A 27,723-nucleotide genomic window follows, 5' to 3' on the forward strand; every position below is an offset into this window, starting at 1 on the left:
TCCCCAGCCAGTGCTGAAGGGTAGGATGGGTAAATGGGAGCCCCCACCTCAGGGGGTGCTGAAAAATCCCCAGAGTAAACTCTCTCTTCTTCCTTTCCCCTCTCCCATTCTGAAAACAGTGACAGGCTGGGAAATCTGCAGACACAAGTTACAAAAGTTACTACATTTTGAAATGCCTTCACCTGATACCTCATGCAGTAAGGAGTCAAATTTTCACCTGATAGACAATTTTTGAAGCTGTCTACAGCCATGCACTTGTGTTTGGTCACAGCTATAAACTTATTTCTGTAGCCAGATCTGGTGAAAATTTCATTTCTGTCTGCACCTTTTATCTTGGGGGGCTGGACTCGATGATCTTCCGAGGTCCCTTCCAGCCCTAATGTCTATGAAATCTATGAAATCTTTTTCTTTTGGTTTTGGAAAGTAGATTAACTGTTGATACTATAATTTTTTGAACAACTGTATTTTTAATTTATGACAAAGTTACCTAAAGTTTAGAGCAGGCATGAGAAAAATAAACACATGAAATGAAAAATTACCGATGATGCTGGCAAGATATTCAGTGATTTTGGTTAAACTTTGCAAAGTCATACACATTTAAAACTAAATTGCATGCTGTATGCACAAAGCAACTTTCTGAAATCAGCAATATAATAAATAACTTATATAAACAAGGAAATAGGGGATATCTTAAAGTACTGTGTGGTGTAAAACATTATGTTAAGTAGAAGAGAGATGTGAATACAGGGAAAATGGAAAAAAAGTTTCCAAAGACATTCTGACCCTGACATCTTCTTGAAAAACGAACAGTGAAATGAACTATAAAGTGCCCTTTTAAACATAAACTAGATATACTAATACCCTAAGGGTGCACAGAGAGAGAAAGAAATATGAAACATATAGAACTATTTGAGCAATGCAAAAGAAGGATGCCTTTGTGGAAATATGTAGAGAACTATACATATATGGATAAGTGCACATTCAAATTCTATTCAGATTCTCTGCCTATTGAAGATTACTTTGAAATTATTTCTTATCTGTACAGACAAGCATAATGGGATTCCAAATGAGACAAATGGATATGTGGAGTCTCATGTAATTAAGAACTTTAAGAAACTAATGAATTATTAGGGGCCACAACTAAAAAGACTCTTGTTTCCTCAGAAAAAAAATACAACTTTTTCTGAATGTTTCTTGTTCAGAAATGGCAGATTTAATAAATTCTGATGTCTTACTTTTGCTCCACTTAAAAAAATCCTAACCTCTCTGGAGCCTCTGTGATGGGGTATATAAATCCAAAACTAGCAAATGGACACAGTGACTCCAATTAGCTTTCAAGGCTGGCACATACCTGTAGAGGTCTTTGTTCTCAGTGTAATGTGGGTTGTAACAGGTTGGCCAATGAGCGAAGCTTAGTAACTGAACTAGCTCAACTGAAGAATGGGACTGGGTTCCTCTGTTGGGCCCTGAGATACTTGTCAGCTACTGGTGGTCTTAAACAGAGATGTGAAGAAAAGAGAGTCCAGGATGGACTAAATTTCAAACCTGGAGTGGGTTCCAGTGTTTAAGATTTGATTTCTTTTTTTCCCTTTGAGTTTGGCTAGAGAGTCCTGTTGAGAATCCCTCGCTTTTGTTACTTTGAAAAGAAGAGTGTTATGGAAGAGGAACACTGTTGTGGTATTGAACTGCATATTGTTTGAAACACTGTGCAGTTTTCTTTGAAGTATATAGATAGTCAAAATGTAGAAGAAGTGGGAAAAAGCATGGTGTCGCTTAATGGCTGCATCCAAGAAGATGTAGTCTACACTAAGTCCTGACAATGACAGAGGGTGCCATATGAATCTATTGTACTCATCTGTGGCAGACTTTCTGGGTAGCAAGTCACCATTCTATAATCTGTGAGCTCAAATGTTTATTTGACTTCTTAAACCAGTATTTTTAAAGATTCATCAAAACCTGTTTTTGATCTAATGATTACTGTAACAGAAATTAGTTGAATGAAATTATTAAAATCATGAATCTACAGAAGATCAGTACATGTGGAAAGTACATATTGATTTATATAGCCAAGCCACATAACATGACTGTATTTTGTGAATATAATTTTTTGTTTTCTTCATTTAAGGTCTCTTATGGGAATTTGTCAAAAGATTTACAGAAGTCCAAATACACTCTACCCACTGCCTTCCCTTCATCCACCCAGCTAGTGATTTTGCTAAAGAAGATCAGATTTGTCTGGCATGATTCATTTTTAGCAAATCTATGCTGGCTGCTCAAGATCACCCTTTGCTTCTCTAGATGTTAGTAGATGGATTTCCTTATAATATGCTCCAGTAACTTCCTAGGTATTGAAGTCAGGCTAACCAGTCTATAATTCCCTGGTTTCTTCATTTGGTGCTTTTTAAAGAGGGCACAATGTTGGTCATTTTCCAGTCCACCTGTCTCACCTGTTTGGTAAATATCATTGCCAAGGACTCTGAGATCCCCTCTGAGAAGGGAGGGATTTCCTTCAGTATGATGGGATATGTTTAATCAGGTCCTACTGACTTGAATTCATTCAGACCAATCAAAAGTTCTCTTTCATTACCTCAGCCTTCAAACTGTCCCCTTCTTTATCCAAACAATGTTTATTACCTTTATAGTTACAGATTATTTGGTTTGTTTTGTGAAGACAAAAGCAAATGTGAAGTAATCTTAGGATAGCTTGAAGTTAGATTTCACTGGGGAGAGGGAAGCCCAGTTTTCTGTTTCCAACTCTGCTTATGTATGTTACTTTAAACAGTCACTGGACTGAAAAATTGGAAATCACTCTGGGAGCAAGGGCTGGAAGCCAGGATTCTCCTTTCTGAATGAGTGCCCGAATCACTATGTAACAGAGTCATGATCCTTCTTGAATATTTTACTCTGGGCCCATGAATTGTACATTCTTTTCTACAAAGAAACACAGCCTCAACAGCAGGGCTTCCAGCCTCAACAGGTAGGGCTTCCAGCTTCTGTAGTCCATAGCCTGTTGATTGGGATGTTTTCTTGAGCAGTAGGGGAGGGAGTTCAAGCAGGAAAGACTCCTGGGGTCAGATGACCCTAGCAAGATGGGCATCAAGACACTTTTTGAAGAGCGCCACAGTGGGTGACTGTATCACCTCTGGGGAGACCCTGTTCTAAACCCTCAGTATTCAATTGGTAAAGAAGTTTTTTCTTATGTCTGGTCTGAAGTGCTCTGCAATCAGCTTGTGCCCATTGCTTTTAGTCCTCCCTTGGGGGGCCTTGGGGAATAGTTGCTCCCCCAGGCCCTGATTTATGCCCTTGATATACTTATAGGCTGCCACCAAGTCCCCTCTGAGCCTTCTCTTCTCCAAACTGAACAGTCCCAAGTCTTTCAGCCTCTCCTCATATGGCCTGGTTTCTAGGCCTCTAATCATGCACTTGGCCCTCCTTTGGACTCTCTCAAGCTTCTCCACATCCTTCCTGAAGTGTGGCACCCAGAACTAGATGCAGTACTCCAGCTGCAGTCTTACCAAGGCTGAGTAAAGAGGGAGGATGACATCCTTAGCTTTGCTCAAGATGCCTCGGTAGATGCATGCCAGTGTTTGATTAGCTCTGCCAGCTACAGCATCTCATTAGTGGCTCATGTTCATTTTGTTGTCTACCAGAACACCCAGGTCTCATTCACATGTGGTGCTAGCAATCATAGCACTGCCAAGTCTGTAAGTGTGTTGTGGATTATTTCTCCTCAGATGGAGCACTTTACATTTCTCTGTATTAAACATCATCTGGATGAAGTCCGCCCACCTTGCAAGCCTGTCCAGGTTGGTTTGTATTGCCAGCCTGTCTATGAGCATGACCACAGTCTCCCATAGTTTGGTGTCATCAGAAAACTTTGCCAGTTTGGTTTTTATACCCAAATACAAATAATTGATGAACATGTTAAAAAGCACTGGTCCAAGTGAGGGATGCCACTGGTTACTCTTTGCCATGATGACTCAGTTCCTCAGTACTCTCTGGGTCCTACCACAGGGCCAATTACCTAGCCACTGCACTGTAAAGTAGTCAAGCCTGCATTTTCCAAATTTTTTCATGAAGACTTCATGGGAGACCAAGCCAAAGGCCTTTTTGAAGTCCAGGTATATGACATCAACCTAATTTCCCCCAGACAGGTGGCAAGTAATCTGATCATAGAAGGAAATGAGGTTGATCTGGCATGACCTGCCTGTAACAAAGCCATGTTAGCTGTCTTTCAGAATACTGCCTTCTGCTAGCCTGTCTGTAATGGATTCTTTGATAATTTTCTTCAGGATTTTACCAGTGATTCAGGTTAAAATGATTGGCCTGTAATTTCCCGGGTGCTCCTTTCTCCCTTTCTTAAAGATAGGCACCACATAGGCCTCCTTCCAATCTTATGGGACTCTCATGAGTACCACAAGTCTTCAAATAACTTCACCATCAGTCATGCAATGACATCAGCCAGTACTTTTATCACCCTTGGGTGTAGTTCATCTGGTCCTGCTGGCATGTAGATATTTAGCCTTTGAAGGTGCTCCCCACAAGATCTATGCCAAATATTGGAGGCGGGGATCAGTCCCACTATGATCATCCTGTATCCTGTCAAGCAGGCTAACACCCTTGGACTGGTGGAATACTGATGTGAAGTATTCATTCAGAAGTTCGGTTTTGTCCCAAGTGTCGGTTATCAGCCATCCCATTTCATTCATCAGGGGCCCTATGCTTCTCTTATTTTTTTCCCTGACTTCCTATATATCTAAAGAAGGACTTCTTGTTGTCTTTGATTCTGGTTGACAATCTGTATTTGGTTTGTGCTTTTGCTGTCCTGATCTGCTCCCTACAAGTGTGGGCTGTTGCCAAGTACTTCTCTTTGGTAGTTATTCCTGACTTCCATCTTTTGTAGGCTTCTCCTTTTTAATTTCAGGAGGTCCATGACTTCCCTGTTGAGCCAAAGGGGTCTTCCAGCCAGCATTCCCTCTAAGCTCTGTGGCATGCGTGGCTGCTCAAGTGTGTTCATGCCGTGCTGCCAGGTGCGCCTGTGTGGCCACACATATCACACAGCTTAGAGGGAACACTGTTCCCAGTGCTTTTGCTACCTTTCTTATGAAAGGGAATGGATTTCCTTTGAGTTTTTAGGATAGCTTCCTTAAGGAATGATCACTCTTATTGTACCCACTTCCTCATTGGACCATGGCTCCACAGAGCCTTGCAAACCAATCCCCTAAGCTCATAGAAGTCAGCTTTCCTAGATTCAAGGATTTCTCAGCCCAAGCTCCACGAGCACAGAGTGGAGTCTGGGAAAAATCTCCCAGCCTGTTCCCAGCCCTCACTCTGCAATCGTGGAGCTGGGACTGGGAACAAGCTCCCAGCCCTGCAATTGCAATCGGGGTATGGGAGCTGGAAGCTCCCTGCTGTCAGGGCAGTGGAACATTGTTTACACCCAGGCTCCTATGAGAGAGCCTGCCCGGGCCACAGGGAGCAATCTCCTGCCCCCTGTTGCCTGGATGACTAGGAACAAGCTTGCTCTTGGTCAACTGTCTACACATGATGTACTGCACAGTAACTAAACACGAGTAAATTTGCTACTTGTATTTACAGGAAGCAAATTTACTTGTGATTAGAGTAAATTACTGAACAGTATGAGTCTGCATGTGTAGATGGTGATGCTTACTGTGCAGTTATTTGTGCTAATCTTGAGTAAAGTGTCTTGTGTAACACACCCTGCATGTATTGTAGCATTTGATATAAATGTACTTCTTTAATTTCATGATGTAATTGGAAGATACTCAAAAGAGTTATATAACACACACCCAAGGCATTGCCATTTGTAATGGACAAAAAATCAACTCATCTATAGAAAAGGCATTAGAGCGAGAGAGAGAGAGAGAGAGTCCACCAGCCAGGGGAATTCTGGGTACCCCAGGATGACCAAACATTTTTAGAAGATTCTTGCAATTCATGAGACTTCTGTTGGGATGATGGGTGTTTGGTGGTGATTTACGAAGCTAGCTGGGGGATATGCTTTCTCTTTGGATGATCTCAGGCCAATGTAAGAGTCCAAGGTCCCAGATGCAGGGCTAATAGAATCAGCAGGAAAGCTGATGTCTTAAAACACCAAAAGGACTCTCAGGAGGGCTAATATGTAGCCGAAGGAGAGGGTAAAAAACCTCCAACTCCATACTAGCATAAAACAGCACCACAAATATGAAAAAAACACTGTTTTCTGCTCTGACACAGACTCCCTTTGCAGTTATAGACAGTTTACACTGTACTTATTTAATTAGGGCTTTGTGATGGAGTTGATGAATTCTTTGAACATGCTATGAAAAGTTAAGGATAACTAAGCACTGCAGGTGAAGGGGTTTAGCACATTGTAGCAGGGGGGAGACTACTGCTGTGAATGCGGGCTGCTCATGCACGTGTGTGTGCATGTGCATGGCACCCCCCTCACCACAGTGCCCCGGGGCAATCACCCATGTCACCCACCCTAAGGCTGGCTCAGCCTGTTTGTGACTTATGCTTCCATTTACTTCACACATAGAAGAAACCGATTACTGCAACTTAGAAAACAAATACGGAGCTACAAAATACTGGGGCCCAGCGAAAGATTCATAAATGCCATTCATATTCATAAATGAAGAATTTATCATATGATTTAAGTAGATTCTGTGTTGCATACAATATGTCCCTGCTGTGCCTATTTAAAGGTGTCTATTTAAAAATAAAATATACTACTACTTTCAGGTAAACTAGTTGGTAATATAAATTCAGTACATCTTCCAAACCAAATGTGTGTCTAGCTATTTTTAAATACTTCTGGTGCAAGTTCCAGATCTAAATTGGCATGTGTACTTTTTGTAAAATATTTTTCAAATTTGATTTTGTTTTATTGCAGTATGTTATTTCCAAGGGAGACTCATGATTCTAGGGGACATGGTTGCTGCCACAGAAAGCTGATTAACTGGCTGTGTCAGTTTTCCGGCTCAGCTAATCAAGAGAGCTAATTGACATTCCAGAATGCCTACAGTTTATTAAAGGTGATGACACAAGTATCAGGGACTTTTCCTCTGGAGTTTGGGAGTTAATTGGATTCCACAGAAATCAGTGGTAAAGAAAAGAGATCCATGGATTTAAAGAAAAAGATTTAACTCAAGTGGTGCCAACAACATGTCTCAACCCAACATGAATACAACTCATTTTTCCTTCAAAGATCTTTGATTTTTTTTGTTCCAAATCCCAAAAGCCTCATTTTATTGTTCTATTATTTAGCTCTAGCTCTTTCTGCTTCTTTCAAAGACCTGGAGGGTTTTGCACCCAAACGCTTGTTGAATTTCTCTCAAAACAAAAATATCCCCAAAAAGGTACCTTAAAAATAATCCAAATCCTTCTTGGTCATTTTAGATTCCTAATCTCAGCTTCATCAAAGAGTTCTCTCTTTTCCTCATTTTTATAAATTGCCAGTACACCAGGACCCCTGACTACTATAACAAGGTTTGTGTGCATTAGTCAGTCTTTGCAAGATAGAGCGTGACAGTCTACAAGTACACATTATGGTTAGGAACAGACATTGAAAAAGCCCAAGGCAGAATCAATCTAAATTGTGTGGTTTTCTGTAAGCAGCATATTTTAGATCAGTAGCAAACAGAACACATATTGGATCTTTGGTGGGGTAAGAGGGGGGTATCTTACCCTGGATTCTACCATTTTTAAACCAATCTATGCATGCCAAACTTCTTTTCTGTTATGGGTACAGACCGTTTTCTGCTTACTTATACCAGTAAAAGTGTAATGTCTGTACCTGGCTCTCATGAATTTGAAAGTAACTACAGGCAGTTGGATAACAAAATAATCTAGTTTATCAGATATGAATGAATGTTGGGCTCAAGAAGACCTGCCAACTTCAGAAAAAGTTCACAGATGTTCATCCCATGATAATAATGCTAAGACTCCAGTGATTGATTCCAAGAACAGCTTGAAAACTGATTCAGTTGTTTCTTAGAAAACTTTTGCTTTCCCCATGAGTTTATCTGAGCCTATTGGTAGCCTGCAGAAATGGTATTCCTCTTCATTTATTCCCACTTGACTTTCTTTAAAAAATTACTCTTATAACCCTATAATATGGTACTTAATAGATAATACATTGCACAGTCAATCATACTGATGATAAATTAATGTGAAAGGATATTAAGATTTTCTTTATTGACTGCTACTGTGAAAAATAGTGATTTCTCCATAAAAAAAAGGCTATTACACTCCACCCTTGTCTTAACAGATTCTTGATGCTGAATTATATGCTATGCTACACAGAGTTCCCCCTGGGAGTTGCTTGCTGTGGCCTTTCAGTCCCTGACTTTCTCTGGATGTCCATGGCCCTGATTCCAGTAGCTAGCTTTCAATTCTGCTCCTGAGAGAAGGTCCTTTACCTCTTATTGGGAAGAACAAGTAAAACCTCAAGTTCCAAGGAGCAAAACTGACAAGTCTTTCTTCAATAAAAGCCTTTATCAGCGCAAAGACCATCTGACCAGAGGTTCTACACCACCACCAAAAGTTCCTCTGTTTCCAACCCAGCCCTAGGCCCCTGAAACATAGTCTGCTGTTCCCTTTCTTGTCTGCTCAGGTCTGAGCCCCAAAGCTGCCAGCTGGTCTCTGTATTCAGACTCCCTTCATCACCCAGACACTCTGTTTGTTCACCCTCACCTATCCATTGTCATGCTTATCTCCTTCAGGTTCCCTGGAGCCTCCTGGGTGTCGTTGACAATCCTACCTGGTTGATGTTTCAACAAGGCTATTCAATTGCTTTTGTTATCGGAGCTCCATCTTATCTCATCTTGCACATAGGCAGCTCTTTCTGTCAGCAGGGAATCTATTATGCCTTCTTTTCCTGTATATTAATGTTTTAGGAAAACTGAGGCACACACCAATATAATAACATGAATATATTAAAACAGAAATATTATAATGCAAGCCATGGTCTGTCTCACACATCTACAGCAATAATCTCTTAATCACCAAACTATGCATGAATAAGGACTATATGATCAGATCAAAATCAGACAGGAGATATATCTTAAAACACCATAAACAAGTTCAGTCTTAAATTGTTATGAATCTTAATTTTTAGAACCATGAAGATTAGACACATTATAGGTAGGGTAGTAGTTACTGACTGCAGTTACCTGTGTTTGAGACAAGTGTTTTTTTGTTTTTTTTAGTGCAATTTAATTGATTTTTAATATATTTTCAATAAATGAACTTGAAAAGCAAAGTACTGATTGTATCCCTGTACAATAAAAATGAGTTAAAAATCATTCAGTGTGTTCAAGCTGTTCCACAGAGATGTAAGTAAGCTGGCAAGGCAAGCATTTCATCTAATGTTCATATTTGTTTGTATCACTATCAGATGCAGCACAATCATAGAAAGTACACTGTCCTTGCTCTGGGATAACCAACTGTGTCCAAGTACACTCATAAAAGAATTAACCTCAGAGATCTTTAGTGCAGAAATATGAACAAAGACAATGGAGTTTAAGTGGATAACGTATGAGATAATAGTTCAGCCTTGAAGAGATGTGCTTATTTACTTTACTTCTATAAAGGGAATCATTACTGGAAGACATTCTGCAAGCCCATTTGAGGAATGTATTGAATGAACAATATTTTAAGGATCTCTGTACAATATATGCTGTTAATATCTATTTTTTATTAATTGCAGTAAGTGAAAATATTGGGAGAAATGTAGGCTCAGGTTTGAAGAAACACACTCTGTACCTTAGAAGAATCTTAGTAATTTAGACAATGTTATTGCAATATTTCCAGTGTTGTATAAATTAATCTGAATAATTTTGATCAAATGCAGATCATTTTCTTCTCAGTATTGAAAAAAGGAAATTTGGTATGTTATTACCATAACTATTGCTACATCTGTTCTAAATCCAAAATTTGATTTTTATACTAGGCACCCTTCTTAAGAAACAATCTGAAGGCACATAACAAAGAAATCATTGAAGTCACTGAGTCGACGTCATTCAAAAGTACTTAAGGGAATTAGGAACAAAACCCCCATTATTAATGGGATGAGAAACTACTTAAGAATATAGAAAAAAATGGTAGAATGCATTTTCAGAACTAAGAATTCCATAGCCAATGGCCATACATTTTGAAAATAAGAAATATTCATATTAATTTAGTGTATTCCTTAAGACAAGCTACACATTGTAGATTTGAAAGACATACTTGGCATGAATTCAGAATATTTTAAAAACTTCAATATGTTAGTATTGGCCTGGCCATTCGAAAAGATTCATAGAAGTAAACAGAAATTAAACTAGAAGCATGTTAACATTTGGAACAGATGATTCAGGGAAAGCTAAAATATGTGAAAATCAAATGACATTAACATTCTTTTAAAAGAGATAAAAACAGGAAAGCTGACAACAGGATGGAAGAACAGAACATTGTGAATACTATATATGAGGGATATGGATTTACAATAATCAGTTTTAATCCAGGAGGAAGTAATTTGTTTAGAAAGGAGCAAGATGAAGTTGCAGAAGTCCTAGAATTTGATACCAGATTCTGATCTGTTCTAGGTTGGAAGAATAAGGGGGTACAGACCTGCACTGACCAAGTACATTTCAAGGAAGTATTGGGTTTGAGATGGAAAGTATATGCAGGTTTAAACCCGAATTTGTTCGGCTCAGTCTAAGAAAGTAGAGCCTTGATTCCTCCTGTTCCCATGACAAAAGTTCAACACAATAGTATCCAGGTGGCCACACAATATGTCTATATTTAAAATAAGATTGTCTTTCCTTTGTCTATTTAGAAACACCATGAGACCTGCTTTCAAGCATTTAATTTTACTGTAATCCAGAACAGTTATTCCAATACAATCAGGTCCAATCTGATTTCTCAGCAAACAGAATACAAACATTTTGTCTAAACTGGTCCATTTTTCCATGGAAATAAGGTTCTGTTACTTTAAAGGAGATATACAAAGGAGATTTAAAAAAAGATTGTTTCAAGATTCACAATTTCTCTATAGTCACAAAGTATACTTCGGTTTTTGATTTTCTTACGCTTATTCCAGTAGATTTTATATATCCTCTGGCTTAACTTTTTATATGAATTTTTATAAATGGTTTATAAAATAAGATTAAGTTATGTATAACAAGGCGTACTGAAAGCCAGGATGAGTAAGGATGGTTTTCTCTGATATACATGCCTGTGTTATATTATTTTGTTGAAATATCTGTTACAAATTTAAGATTATCTAAGTATTTATCAAATGAGTAAGAACTTTAACTAATACTAATAAATGAATTTGTCTGAGAAATAAAACCTTGTAAATTCATGTCATATTAAAGTTGATTCTCTTTGAAGATATTAACCTTTTTATTCCAATCAATGGAATCATGTGGTTACATGTGATATGAACCAGATGGAGAATACTGTCATTTTTACTGTCAATTGTCATTTCCATTTATGTTGGAAAGAATTATAACTCAGAAAAAGTTCAAAAGCACTATTTTCATTACTTGTCTTTCTATATTCTCTTCTTTTGCTTCTGTAGTTTACTTTCAGTTCCTTTTCAGAGAATATTGCATTAAACATGAAATTCGCAATACTTGGACTTTCTTAACTGGAATACTGAATATGAAAGTCAAATTCAAATAAACACCCCTACTATGCTGCTGCGATACTTACTTGAGACTAAGCCCAACATTATGAGAAGAGATTGCATCAGAGTTTTGTCCCTGCCATTCAAATAAAGAGAATAAATCTACAAGTTTGGAAATATATGTTGGAATCCTGTCTTTTTTAATCAATGTCAGTTGAGGTCAGTGAGGACATCATTTCATGTCTAGGTGAGCTCTCAAACCCATAATCAAACTCAAGAACTACACTGCAGTAATCAGTAATTATTTTAATGAAGTGTGGAAAAAAAGAATATTTCAGGAGGGTTAAAATTCCATCAATGAAAGAAGCCTCAGTTATCCCCTAAGTCACAGCATACAAAATAATCAGCAGAACATAGTATTGGAAACATCAATTGGTCATTCATTTCAAAGTGGAATTCATATTGGTTTTCAATCAAATGACTGCTAACCCCCTAGTTCAGTATTTTTTGTGCTATCAAAGAGAAAGTCTTCTTAATTGCTACAGTTCTGAAGATTTCCTCTAATGCAACCTAGGGCTGTGTGAAATTACAAGTGACATGAGTTTTGCTCTGAACAGTTTGAGGTGCAGTTTCCCAGAAATCCCTGCACCTATCTCCTTGAAACTTGGCAGGCCTCGTGGCCTCATAAGGGGCTACTATCCCTAAAGTTTTCATCCCACTGTGCCTTAACACACACACAAAGTCACACGTCATGACTTTTGCTTGTCAGCAGTTTGAGGTGCAGTTTCCCAGAAACTCCTGCACCTATCTCCTTCAAACCTGACAGGTTTTGTGACCTCAGCAGGGGCTACCATCGCTTCTGTTTTCATCCAAATCAAGAAAGAAATGACAAAGTTACATGCATTTTTGTGATTCCCCATTATAGTCTATGGGTGAAACGTCGAAATACGTTTAAACTGTCGAAACAGTGAAACAGTTATGACAAAACAAAACAGAACAGTGCTTTGAAACAGCTAAATGAAACACTGTCCCTTCAAAACAGAGAAATAGAAATGAAACAGTGCTGTTTTGCATAGCCCTAATGCAACATGCCCTAAGTAAACTCATATTTGCCAATTTCATCTAAGAAACTGAATAAAAAATAAATAGCACAACTTGGAATGACTCCTGGACCTGGCAGAGGAATACATCAATACATTAAAATATTTTGCATCTCCACCAACATTTGCTCTTGATAGTGCACAATAACAATAGTATCAGGGACTACTGAAAAATATAGGCCATAAAAGAAGCCAAAGAATCCTGCTGCCACTTTGTGACTTAGTAAAGAATCTTTTTTACTTTCTGACCCTCCAAGAAATCACCCTCAGACCAAACATACCTATTAAGGCCTAGTATAAAGAGAGGGATAGAGTTAGACCAAGGGGGGCAAATTCACCTGAGCCTGGGCCAGATCTATATAATGGGCACCCCTCATGGGCTGGATGTAACCCAGGGCATGGGGCAATGGTGGCAGTCACCATGACAGTGCATCTGGCATTACAGCATTGGGAGTGGCAGCAGGCACCATAATGGCTGGAGCAGTTGGAGTAGCAGTGGGAGTGGTTGCAGACATTGTGGCAGTAGAGGAGCAAGTAGATGCAGGCCAGGAAGTCAACTGCCATGGCAAAGATGCACAGTGGCAGTGGGTTAGGTGGCCACTGAGCAACTGACACCTATGTTGCACAGTCCCTTGCTTGCCTGCCACCTACTGAGGGCCATGTCCATTAGGGGCCAATGGTTTCATATTCTGCAACAGACTTCACCACTGGCCATGCCCCCAAATTTCCTGGCCCAGTAGCCCAGCATACTGAATGGAGCAGCTCCACACACCAGAGCTAGCCAATGGACTGTATGTTTGACACCTGTGAATTTGACTCATGATTTCACTCAGAAGTTGCAACTACCTCAAATAAACTTTCAATGCGAAAGTCTGAAATCTGCTTGGATAAAAAATAAATCCATGAAATTATAAAAGGGAGTACTAGACTGACATGGAAAAATGATGTCTTCAAAAGACATAGTTTTACAATTGGATGACCTCAGATAGGTTTCAGTGAAGTATAGCAAATCAAGGGCAACATCAAGAATTGTCAAGGTCTTCTTAGTTATCAGTGTAGAATGGGATATAGCCAACTTAATTTCAGCATTGTAGTCACTACCCAGACCACTAAGAAAAGTAAAAGTGAGTGGTCCATTGGCAGATCTTATGATTAAGACAATTTTATGTTATGTTCGTAGACAATACACTGACACCAGACTTTCAGAACATTGGAACTACACCATGTTGAGGAATCACAATCTCATAGAGTGTGACAGCTGAAAATTATGTTTGTGTGATAAAGGTGCTTGCTGAAAGCTCTATGAAAATTATACCAAGTGTTTATCTGTCATTTTTCAGATATTAAGCTATATGTTGTTGCTAAGAGCCTAATTAAAGTCTAAAATGTTGTTTGAGGCCTAGTAAATTTAGCAAAGCCTTATAGAAGTGATGGTACGCCCTGTGGAGTAGTTAAAATTAACCTTATCAGAAGAATGCAAGGCTTGTACTGCTATTGGTCAGTCTAAGGACAGTTGAAGTAAAAATAATCTGAATGGCTGTAAGTTATCAGCATAGCTCAGAAGTTATAAATTGGCTGGCACATCTGGAAATCATTTAGAAGGAAATACAGCTCTGTGAAAGTAACTACAAATTAGCTTTTAGCCTGGATTTGGTGGGCTCGTGGATCTCGAGGAGCCCAAGGACTGAATACCAGGTTCCTTCCCGGTACCTCTCGGACAGCACTGACCAGGGACTCCTGACTTTGCTGAGCTTTGTAGAAAGAGAAACTTGTCATACATCAGGCATCAGAGGGGACTGCCAATAAGTTGCTGATGTGAATTATTATCGTCTGTCATTATCTATCTTAGTATACTACATGTAGTTGTATTTTTGTTAAGTCAATAAACCTTTCTTCCCCCGACCATACTCTCAACCCCGACCCCACTACAGGCAGCTGGGACATAAATCGATGTCATGAACAGGACTGAGAGACTCTGGTCCAGAGAGAAAGGTTGGAATGGAGGGAGTTGCATGGGCCCTGTTGGTGGCTTTGCTTAAGGAAGTGACAGGGATGGAGAATCCTGGGTGTGATAAGGACAGGTTGAAACCTGCCTGGAGTGACCCAGGAACTGTACTCGATTATTAGGCTAGGTTTGCTACTGTTGCCTGGGGTAAGCCCAAGAAAGGGTGCCTGTCATGGCTGCTGGGGAAAATGCTATAATGACTTTATTCTCACTGACAAAGGAATAATCCTAAAGGAAATTCAAGAGAGTAGATTTGAGCAAAAGGAATTGGGGAATGTTTGAGATTTTCTTACACAGGAAGGTAAAATTTAATCAGGAATAGACATCATGCTTTACTCAGAAAAATAATAGATGAAGATATGCTGTTTCCTTTGTGGTGTGCTAGGGAAGCAAACGTAGCAGAACCTGAGTCCATCCCATGATTATGGATTTCCTGGCACATGGATTAGTTAAATGATTGTAGTTCTAAGATAGTTAGCATCAATACCAGACTCTCAAATCCTCATGCATGGGAATAGGCAGCATTATCAGTCAGAATGGAGTCAGGAAGCACCAGAGAATCTGGCACTGAATGTGTAAACATGCATGCACATATAAGTCTGGTAAAGAAAATAGCTTGTCAAGAACATTAGAGCAGTGAGCAGATTACAGACATCTTTGTAGCACTCTTTACTCAAACTGTAAATAACACAAGCAAAATCATTATAATGTTACATTAACAAATCCTTTTTGATAAGCTAGACTGGAGGCAGTCTGTTTTTTCCAGTGCTGGTTAAGTTTAAATAATAAATATATTTATTCTAGCCAGGCAATAAATCTTTTTTGGAACGATCAATTTCAGCAATCACACTACCATACTCTTACTGAAAGGATAAGGTAATAAAAAACCATTAAAACAGATAAGCAGTGATTAAGACTCTAACTGTCCTATAAATCTTGGGACTGAAAAATAAATCACATACTTATTAAATTTATCAAAGCAATATTCTATACGTTATAAACTTTTTCTCAATCAAAGAGTCAGAAATAGAGAGCCACATTGTGTTCTCCAATACACAAGTTCCACCTTTACTTAACATCAATGGGAGTCCACACAAGTATTATCAAGACATATTTTCCCCTCAAATATTCATACCATATAGGGAATCTTGAAAGAACTCCATCAATGTGGTTAACCTCTAGTGGCTTCCCTATCATCAAAAATCTTGCTTTTGCAAGTAGAAATGCACTTAGAGTCTACGAAGCCAGTTAAAAACCCAAATTCATGTAAAATGTGCACTGATGTATAGAAAGAAAATTGAAGGTCACCAGGAGCAACAACTTAGATAACAGTGTAAATCTAGAAACAGATTCTGAAAATAGAAAGATCTCCAGAGATTAGCAACTAAGAAAAAAAAAAAAATCAACAAAAAGGCCAGAAGGGGATGGAATATAGCCCAGAATTTCCTTTTATGCTTTAGACTATAAACTTCCATTTTGTATTAGGTTCTGGACAAAACAGATAACTTTAGTTTGTGACAATGGCTTTGCTGTTGACCATAAAATTAATTATTAATCAGAACTTTCAAAATCCAACATTTCAATAACAGGAAGAATTAGAGGAACTATCCAGTGCTTCCAAAGTGGATCTCCTGTTGGATGATGATTCCCTATCTCCTCTCAAAGATAAACTACTGCTTATTTAGGCAGAATATTTAAATGACAAACTGCCTTAATGAGCCACTGGCCTAAATTCCCAAAGAGTAGACTGGGCTTCTTCCTCTTTGCAGATGAATCAAAGAGGGTGTTACAAGCTTGGTTGGTGGGGGAGAAGCAGAAACATATTAAATGCCAGACTTGGCTAATATTGCCTCACTTTTGAGCTAGCAACATTCTACTTTCCTTCTTGGAAGGAGCTTATGACCCCAGGAGAGGCAAGCATATTCAAGTGAAGGTAGATTTCCAAGGGAAATGTCACAGGGCACTAAGAGGTACCTGCTCCTTTAAGCCCAGGGGTAGCCTAGCCAGGGGGCTCTGCAGGCTAGGCAGTGCATCACAACTGTGGGTTACCTGAGCAATGGGCTAATGATGTAATTAGCTGGCACCTGCAGATGGTCAGCTGACCAGAAGGATGCAAAGGCCAAGGCTGGGACTGGCAGTAGTTAGGCCTCTCGCAACAGCCAGGGCAAGGAGCTCCTGCACAAGGAAGTTACTCAGGGATGTTTGGTAGCCCATTCTGCTGCCTGCAAGATTAGAAAGGCTCCAGGAGCTCATAAGGTACCCCGGGCTAGGAGCCATGCTATATGAGGGGAGAAGCGTGCCTTCTTAAAGGGTCAGAGCTCAGCCTCTTTTGGTTATTGTTATGTTATAGCCTAGGACCTTATGTTTGTGTTATTGATCGTACCAGAGGTTTGTGATGAGGCTGTAAGGGGAAGTTCGGAGGCCTCAGTGCCCAGAGGGGCAGAACCGGACAAGGGCCAGAGAGCCTGGTGCCAGAGGGGCACAGCAGACATAGGGCCAGGGAGCCCCTCACCAGTGGAATGCAGCAGATAGGGGTCAGTGGCCAGTGACTGGAACAGACCAAGTTGAGTTAGTGCCTCCACACGGTGGGCCTAGGCTAGAAGGCCTAGCCAGATTAAAAGGGGCTGAAGCAGAGTAGGCCAAGACCCCAACAGAGGGTACAACATTCCTATAATGCCCACAAGGCATGGGGCATGGTAAAAGGGGGGTTCGGAGCCACACGATTAACTTATAAGGCTTGAGGTGCCCAGTGTGGCACAATACTGGAGTGAGGTCTGGTGAAGGACCCAGGGACTCATGCGAGGGTCAGCAGACCAGGGCTACATGAAGGCCCGTGGGAATCCTTTTAATGTATTACTTTACCATCAAGACATGGCAGGTGAGACAAGAGGGCGCCCTTGGGGCAGAGCTGGCATGATCAAAGAGCCACCAGGAGCTTCACAGGCACCTCCAGGGACCCTCACCCATAACAGAGCATTTGTTTCTTCAAGTCTTCCAAAAACAGATTACATGCTTTACAATGAAACAAATACTGTTTTTTCTTGAATACCACATCCCCCAAAAAGACACACATTTTGGTTTTGGAAGTCAGAATGTAGGAAAAAAAGAGATGTTTCCAGTCTTAGTTGAGTGGGGTGACTACATGCATCAGCTCACTCACCCTCAGCCAGGTCAGTGGCTCTTCAGTGGCAAATGTCATAGTGTTACCTTCACAGTCACTGCCAAATTTATAGCAGCTGTTTTTGCTGCTCATTCAAAAGATACTGCCATTTCAGTCACAGTTGTCAGTGGATTAATAAATGGATTCTGCTCCTGCTGCTTTCTGGCCAAAGAGAACTGTCAACCACTTTGGCAGCCATTCCAGGCTCCTATTCCATCAAAGAAAAAAATCCTCATTTAAGACATGCATGCCAATTTTGGAGAACTTGTTTCAGGGAAAAAAGGTATGTGGTAGCTATGATATAGATTGTTTTAAGAATATTCAATTGAGCATACAAATAGATTATTATTATTATATTATAATATATATAATATTATATATCATAATATATATAATATATCATAATATATAATATATAATATATTCTAATATATAATATTATATATTATAATATATAGTAATATTATTTTATTATTTTAATAATATGGTTTATGCACTGTCCATTTGTTTGTTTTTTTATTGGTATGCCTTGTAAAAATGTGTCTAATTATCTTTAACAATATTATATAAGGATGTTTTCTTGAAGGATCTCTTAAACATAATATCCAAGAAACACAAGTCTTTTGCCCCCATGAACTGAAGAAAAGGAATATGAAAAAAAATAGTTATAAAAGAAAGGAAGAAGTATCTACAAGTAAGGAAATTAAGTTACAAGAGTGTAAATTTGACTTCACCTGAGTAGCTCATTTATCATCATATGGGTTTGTGCCAAGCACCAACTGGAATCAACAAATTTTGGAGAACTGTATATGAATTATGTAAGGATTAATATATCTATGCACTGATATCTGTAATTCACAAACGTAGAAACAGAAAACTATAATACCTGAATTCAAGGTCCTTGAAACATTGTCTTAAATCAGTTTGAAAGGCAATCAGTAATTTGTGAGTAATTTGCATGCCAACAATTTCTTTTTTTTTTATGCTATTTTGATTATCATATCATTCATTATCTGATGTTTATTTGCACCTAGATTAATGCAAATGAATGAGAACAGGAAATAAATTAAAAGCAGAAATATAATTTTCAGCCATAATTAAAGCTGCTAATTTCCAGGCAAAGTTATTTGGCTGTTCTGATCATGAGAAAAACTCTTTGAATGATATCATTGTCCATGAACTCATGATTCAGAATAGATGCCATTATATGGCCCTAACGGCCCTCCAGTGGTTTAAATCCTATTATGGATTTAGGAGCTAGCTAGTAATACATAAAGCAAAGATTCAGTATTAAAAATTATCCAATTTGGAGTATACTTCAATGATATTTGCCTCATTATTCAATATATATTCGAGATTTCTCAGTGATTTAAAAAAAGATTCAAGTACATTTGACAATATGGAACTGTCTATCTCTGAATACATAAACCCATAACATTCAATCTCTGTTCTGAGGAAAATCTCTAAAATAGATTTGAAAATATTAAAATAAAAAATCCCTTGATAGTGGGAAAGTAGGATTTCTGAATAAAAATAATTAAAAAATAATTGGGCTAAGAATTTTTGGCATCACTTCTGAGTGCACCATTTTCAAGGAAATAAATGTCCTGACTAAAGTTTCAAAATGCATGTAGTAGTGAGTATAGTAAGTATGGCTGCATTCTTACTTCTCCCATGAACACTTTTTAAACAGCAATATATTATAAAATTAGTTACTGTACTTTCCTTTGAGATTACAGTAGAAATCTTCCATCCCTTTTCCCTCAATCAGGATGCAGCAACAGATCTGCCCTTGGGTTTTGGCCTGCTATCATTAAATAATATCTGCCTTCATGATATGAAATCTGGAACCACCGTACACTCACAATTCTCCTTTAGGACTTTTCTAACCACTGTGGAGAAAAGGGAAACTATTTTTTCCAATGAAAATCTAGACATTTTTAAATTGAGGACTGTGGACCTTATGACAATGGGAGATATGCTTCAAGGGAGGTTGCTTGAAAACTTTAATACCCTGCCTCACTGTTTTTATCTGTTCTTTTCCCCTGTTTTCAGGTTAATCAATAAGCTTTTTACAGAACATACAATTTTATTTTATTTCTTTAATATCTGTAAAATTGTTTGCATTATAATGCACATCTTCCCAAGCATCTTTATGGGAGTTAGGGGATTTAAAAATAATGCCATCATACTTTTCTACACATAAAGGAAAAAACATAAAGAGCATGCAGACTGGTGTATTTTAAACTCTACTGACTACAAGTAATGAGAAGCTTCAGTATAAAGTTTCAGAGTTTATTTTCTTCTCTCTGTAAGTGCCAGAGTCATAATGCCTCTAGTATACTGGAAGTTACTCCACATAAGTCCCCAGGTGTACTAAGTCAGTTAAAGAAGTTTATGGAAAAAAATGTCAAGAGCAGAGTTGGTACCTTAGGGACTTCAGTGTGTGGCAATGATTTTCTCTCATACTTTCTGAATTCTTTATCTGGATAAGTAACCTAACTTTTGCAGGCTAAATACAAAAGCAGAAGGTGCAGATTTGTTTCAGATTAGGTGTAGTAACCATGTAGCAATAAATGTTATTTATTATTTCTTTTTAATCTAGAAGTTTTGAATAGAAAATTTTCCCCATGCTTCCTTGAAAATGTTCTCTATTCAAGTACTAAGGTGCATATATCATACAATAGATTTGTGGCATGCATGCTTACACAAGGAAATAAGACCAATATAGGGTGCAAAACTAGATCTGGAAATTACTGTTATTCAGACATGCTCTGGTTTATATTACTTCCATTCCCAAAAAATCCAAATATTTTTTTCTATCTGCATATCAAACCCTAACAGATAACACTACCAATTTACCATGACAAACCATAAGAATTAGCATGAGGAAGACTATTTTGGCATTATTTTCTAAAGGTAAATTTTTGGCACTGTTTGCCAGGACCCATATTCCATATATCTTGTGGACTTTTTTAAAAAGTATGGTATCATTTACTTTCAGTTTTAATACTTCATGTTTGAATTCTGCAATTTCAAGATATGGGTCTTCTCTTCAGCCCATGTACAAAGCCCAAGTAGATTGTCTGCAGCTGTGAAGGCATCCTTAAGCTGTACTCCCCCACCATGAAAGTCAATCAGATGCAGTCTGATACCAAAGCATACAAACTTACCTGAACTAATTAGTTCACCTACAAATGTCACTGCAGTTGTGGCAGCAGGCATCTCAGCCAGACCAAGTTGCCCAAATATTATTTATCCTGAGTACTAGGCAGGTAGTCTGCACTGAATATTATCTGCACTGGATCACTACTATGGCTAGGGACAGAAATTACACATATGTTGGTATAAGTGATCAGAAACTGGTTCAAATCTATAACACAACAGGGGTTCTTGTACACATGCTGAAAAGTGGTCTTTTTTGAGGTTTAATCGTGTCATGCTATACACATGTGGGGGGGGGGTAAATGATTAAATGAGTGTGTTACATTGCAAACTGAACCACATCTGCATGTAGTTTAGTTTGCAATGTAGCTATTTGTAATGTTGCAGCCTTTTGACAGCTCACTGTCCACCTTTCCCTTCCTCCTGTACCCTCGCTGTGGGAGAGGCAGGCTGAAGACAGAAGCAGTGAGAGGCCTAATCCTTTTTCCCCACAGCAAAGCCTACTCTTCTCTCTTGCAGCCAGGGGGTGAGTTGCAGGTGGGCTGAGCAGCCCCTGAGCTGTTGGGGGCCCCAGTCCTTCCTTCCATAGTGCTAGCATCCCCTGGGGTCACCCAGGTGGGCTGCTAGCAAGTGGATGTTGCCTTAGCTCAGGCTAGGGGAACAGTTGGATTGGATTTAGTGCTGCCTCTGAGCTGGGGCAGTAACTGCCTGCTAGCAGCCCACCCGGGTAGCCTAGGGAGGTGCTGACACTGTGTAGGGAAGGACCAGGGTCCATGCAGCTCAGGGCCCACTGGTGGCTCACCCAATGGCTTCAGGAGAGGTGGGAAGGCTCTGTCGGGGGGTTAAAAAAAAAAGGAGCAGGCCCCTCACTGGTTTTTTGTGGTTTTTTTGACAGAGCCTGCCTGCGCAAGCTGCCACCGGGCTGTATAGCTGCAGGGGAAGAGGAGGGTGGTCCTCCTCTCTGCAGTAGTGGCACCCCCCAGGGACACCTGGGTGGGCTGCTAGCTGTGCAGGTGCTGCCCCAGCTCACAGGCAGCACCCGCCAGATCCAACTCTTCTCTCAGCCCACATGGGGAGGAAAAACTCGGGCCCCCACAGCTCAGGGGCCACTTGGCCCACTAGCAGCTCACTCCCCAGCTGCAGGAAACATGGGCAGGCTTTGTGTGGGGAAAAAAAAAAAAAAAAAGGATTGGGCCACTCACTGTAACAGAGACAGAAGCCCCTAAATTGAAATGGTGGGTTTTTATCATTGCAATTAAAAACCACCATTTCAATTTAAGGGACTAAACACTTGTCATGTGTACAAGCACCCCAGAAGTTCAGTGCACATAAACAACTTTCAAAATGGCTGAAACTGGTTTAACATAAACGTGGATACTGCAGGATCAGACCTAACTGATTTAGGTGAAACCAGATTCTGTCCCAGATCCACTCCAGATTGAAGTTAATTCAAGTTAACTCAATTGCCCAGCATCCTAGAATGCTTTGCACTCCCCCCGCCCCCCCTCCCACACACACACACATTTCAGGGTGGGTGAGATAGACTTGGCCCACACTGTCTGCTCCAACCAACCAGGGAGATGTGTTGTAGCACCCTACCCCTCCAGAGCTTCTGGCCTGGGGCACTGCAGGTATATGGCTGCATTTCTTGAATCAAAAATGAATGTCTGTTCACTTGCTTATCAGCTCAATCTACATAGCTAAGACTAAACTGTGAAGACTGAATCAATCCTTCTTGGGCTTTTTGACCATCTGTACTTAGCCTATATGATCCAGGCAGTTTAAAGTTAGCTTGGGCAGCTCTACATGAGTTTCAATCACACCTTTGGATTTCAACAGAGCAGTGCTACACAACTTTCCAAGCCTGCAGGCTGGAAGTGATGTAGGGTCAATACAAGGCCTGATCCACTATGGTCTTTCCTGACTGGGGCCTGATCCAGCAGGATGCAGGCCTGGCCTGCCCAGGGCCTGATCTACCCAGCACATGAGGCCAGCCTTGCTGTTTCTTCATCCAGCTTGAAGGGCCAGCTTGTTGTATGGTCCAAGCCCCACATGTGGAATTGGGCCCCTTGCCAGATTGTTCCAAGTCAACTGGCCCATGGGTCTTGGAAGTTTGGTGGTGCGGGAGGGTAGCAATGTTAATAATTGCCACTGGTCCTCTGCTGTCAAACTTCTGGGCCTGTGGAGAGCCCTGCAGGCAGGATGACATGGCTTAATGGGCCTGATCTGGCCTGTGAGCTGGAGGTTGACTACCACTGTGATAGAGCATCAGTGTCACACTGAAAATAACCTTGTTTTTCCCCAATTCAATTCTCCTTTTCCCTAGGTAACAAGAACCAACAAAGTGTTGCTGGAAAGTGTTCTGGAATGTGTCCAGGAGCTGTCATGTGATTGTTCTATTGCTTACTTCCCTTTGCAAAGAAAACATACCAGTTCTAAAAAAAGTCCTGTCTTAAAAGAACCTCACCACCTGTCAGCAAAAATATTAAATAACCAACCACTCAATGTTAGTGCCTTTTAATGGAAAAAAACAACAAATATGCTTAAAAAGGGAATATTTGTATAACTAAGCAATACCAGACTTCAAAAGGTTTTGTTTCCAACACTGTGGAAAATAAGTAAGCCACGCACACACACATACACACTGAGAAGACTGCAATATCTTCAGATGAAGCTGAATCTTTCATTCCCTGGTGAACCACACTTATATTATTATTATTACACCACAGGCTATACTGTCCCAAGGAAAAGGAGGGGAAAAAAATCTCACTTTCCTGCTTTCTCATCCTTCTCACAATATGTTTTATGTTCCTAATAAGATAACAGATAACACACACAGCAATTTTTGCAAGCAAATTGCCAGGCTTATAGAGTAAGTCACAAAGAAGAAATGAGTAAGTAATCTTATAATTTCCAAGTGCAGTACCATAAGGTATCTTCTTTGCTCAAATAAATGGTTAAGAAAGAAAATAAATTAAAGCATTTCTTTATTTGCATTTTCAAGACCCATTTCAAGGGGATATGGTTTAAATAATAATTTCCCTAAGGGTTTGAGAAGAGTATCCAACCAGCTGCTTCCACCCTGGCTGCAATTTAGCATCTAACCATATGTTCTATTCACATGGATACTCTTTGAATTTGAGGTTAATCCTTTACAAGAGTTGAATGTTATTCTCTAGGTTTAATTATAGAGAGATTTCTTAATTTTTTTTCTAATCTAGATAAAATATGAATAAAAAAAGGGAAAGAGAAAACAGGTAAAATTTATATTCTTTCAATCTTAAGAGCCAAACATTTTTAGTCATATAATTATTTCTATTTTATAAATATCAACATCTCTTACCAATAATGGGAAGTACTGATAAATTAACATTTGGAACATTTTCTAGACTAATATCTGGGTACATAAAATAAAGCATGTTATGTTAGGAAGAAAAATAGGAGCTAATATGGTTAAAGTATTTAAAATTCCAGTACAATCTTATGATTGGAATTGCCCTACATAATGGGTTGGCATGTGATATATGGATACTGGCCTAGAACCACTGAAAATGTGCTCTAAGGTAATGATGTGGAAAAGGAATTTTGATTTACTACTAGTTTCAAAAAGTCAACACTTTTGAAAATGAATGCTTTTTAAATTGTAATTGAACTGAAATGTCACAACATTATATTTTATAATTGTGCTAATTAAAATAAAATTAAGAATTTTTCCCTTATTTAAGAGAAAACATTGAAATCCTTAGTAAAAAACTATACAAGAAAAATGTTTGTATTCTTTGGAATTTTATTTTGGGCTATTTTTATCCCTCAAACAATTTCACAATTTTTACATAAAATAGTTACTATAAATGATTGAGTATTGCCTAATCTTCACTTCTGGCTGAAAGCGTTTCACTTGAAAAACTCAACCAGCTTTACACCAAAACTTCAGTTGTGAGCTATGCAGAGGCATGGGCTTTTCCTTCTTATGTGTGGGTTTTAGGCTAGGCCTGTCTTTCCAAGCTTGAACCTTCCTATATTGAGAACTGGAGCTAACATAACCTTCTATCTTACTTTGGAAGAATACATTCATTTGGGTTATATTTAGCCCTTGTACTTAAAACTCATGGTTAATTTTTGTTTTGGAGTAACAGCATTGGATGAAATCCTGTGGTAAAACCCCATTAACTTTATTTGAGAAACAAATTCACTTATTGGTTGTAGTAGGACCAAGTAAATAGTTATAAAATCCTCAGAATCTTAATTACTTCATACTTAAGCTGGCTAGAATCACAAATATCTATTACAGAGAGGAATTATCATGGGATATTTAATGCTGCTACTCTGAGAACTTTGGGGAAAAAGCATATTTCATCATTGTTGTTTTTGCAGCCTGGGAAATTCATAGAACTTCCATAAGATTTGAATTTGTAAAATTCATATTGGTTAGGTTGGGGCATAATGCTGCAGAACTCATTTTTAAGTTATTGGAAAGCATGCTCTAAATATTCTTCAGTTTTAAAGAATGGCCTCTCCCCCCATCTCCCGCCCCCCTCCCCCCCTCCTTATTTTCTACACCAGGATCTTGGAAGCATCCCTGAAATGTTATAAATAATTTTCCATTGTCTCTTTTGGAAAAAAAAAAAGTTAGAATTAATTAATAAGAAAGAACTTAGCGTTTCAAAAATAAGCATGAGACTAATGGCAGAATTATAAGGAAACTATTTTTAGAAGGACTTATGCCTTCTGATAGCATGATACTTTTAAAATAATTATTTGAAGGATTATTCTACCCAAAGAAGTATTTTCATAAATAGAAGAAAGAAAAGGCCTTATTATAGTTATTCTTGATAAAAATTGTTTAATGAAATATATAGAAGCCATTTTTGTAAGCTTAATTTTTCACTCTATCATGATCTATATCAGTTACAATATTTGCATTTTTAAATACACTTCAGCAGTTCATTACTGAAAGTTTACTGATAGATGTTGTCTTAATTACCTTTTCCTATTTTTAGTATCCATTTCATAAGGAATATTTCTTCACAAGCAAGCCTTAATAAGGAATCAAACTGATTGTGAATAACAAATTCAAAGGTGATCTTCTGTTCAATAAACAAGTATATTTTGGCTAATGTGCAGATTGATAAACTATTACATGATTGTTTTGTTGCCATGCCAACACTTGCAATATTGTAAAAAAAAAATCACAAGGTTTTGGTCTTATAGGTACAAGAGTTAAGTGTTCATTTCAAGTGAATATTTAAACAATGGCATGTATAATAATTAAGAGGATACAAAAAACTTATCACTACAAATTTAGGTGTAGACTTTTTTCGTAACCTGTAGTTCCCTGATATATTTTAATACACACACAGATGACCTCTGCAGACAGTAAGAGCAGAGACTTTTTCGGAGAGATCTCTAATGGTGTTAATATAGTTCTAAATAGCTCTTCACTCTTGTCACGTTTCACTCTATGCATATTAAAATTCCCTGTACTCCATTGACTAAAACACATTATAACATTTCTCTCTGATTGTAGGTTAGCATTTTTATGGCAGCAAGAACTTAATAGATTTCAAATACTACAATATTTTTAAATATATCTAGGAGAGCTACAAGCCAACATGACTGAGCCAAAATGAGCTGTGCTGAACTCATAAGTATAGAATATCTTGGTTTAACATGTTTTTATAATGATCTGCTAAGTGATAAAACAATTACATTTAAGCAATATTATAAATAAGTTGCTATGTAAAAATCTCATTCTAGCGTACATTATACAGTTTTAATACAATTCTCTGGAATTAATGAAAAAGAACAGTAGCTGAAGCTCAAATGGATTCAGGTTGAGCTACCTGAGTATATATAAAATTGCTCATTTTGCAGCTCTTTTTCTTATTGCTGGAATTTGACTGCTAAGTTCACCTCAAAGGAGAAGAATCAAAGGCTCTAGTCACACTACTGAGGACCTCTCTTGAAGAATAAATATACATGTTTTGGCTTCTCATCTTAGAGATGAAGGATAGTATGTTCTATATCATAGCAGAGAAACTCAAAAGTTCCAGATGCCAGTGTATATATCCACTCACTAGAAAAAATCATCATTAGCAGTATAGGAGACTGTTACTTCTTTAAAGAGCTTGCTGTACAGGAAATTGTTATACATAATATATACACTTGTAGAATACCACATAAGGTATTTTCAGAGCAAACCTCCATTCAATGCTACCTTGGAAAGTTTGGGAATCATATTCTGTAGTTTTAGTCTGAACATACTAATCATTTAAATGATTTACCTTGAGCAGGGGCCTGGACAAATGGATCTTGTTAGGTCCCTTCCAGCCCCACTATCCTATAATCTGTAAATAAAACAAAACATGCCAGGTACTTACCTTTCGGGAATGGATTTCTTTCACATAAAGTGGAAGTAGAAATTCAGATACACCTTCAAGTCGTATTCCTTTTTTGGTGACTCTCAGATTCCCCATTCCATCCTACAAGCAATAATATAAATATGCGTGTGTCACTTAAGGGAGAAACCACTGTTCAGAAAAAAAAAAAATACCAAACGTATATACGTAATATCTGGTCTGGGGTCCAGAAGTAGCAAATGCTAATTCTCTGAACAGCAAAGGAAAATAAAAGGAACTCTCATTATACACAAAACTTTTCATGCATACAAAATCAT

General features: G+C 38.6%; 1 protein-coding gene across 1 annotated transcript in view; it reads right to left on the reverse strand.

The window, feature by feature from the left end:
* SGCZ (sarcoglycan zeta) overlaps window positions 1–27,723 on the reverse strand; it is a 779,950-nt gene that overhangs the window by 282,064 nt on the left and 470,163 nt on the right. Inside the window, exon 7 of the mRNA XM_059721776.1 lies at window positions 27,428–27,529. Within this exon, the coding sequence (XP_059577759.1) occupies window positions 27,428–27,529 (102 nt within the window). The remainder of the gene's footprint in view (window positions 1–27,427; window positions 27,530–27,723) is intronic.

The sequence above is a fragment of the Alligator mississippiensis genome, chromosome 2 (assembly GCF_030867095.1).
Source record: "Alligator mississippiensis isolate rAllMis1 chromosome 2, rAllMis1, whole genome shotgun sequence".
NCBI classification, from domain to species: Eukaryota; Metazoa; Chordata; order Crocodylia; family Alligatoridae; genus Alligator; species Alligator mississippiensis.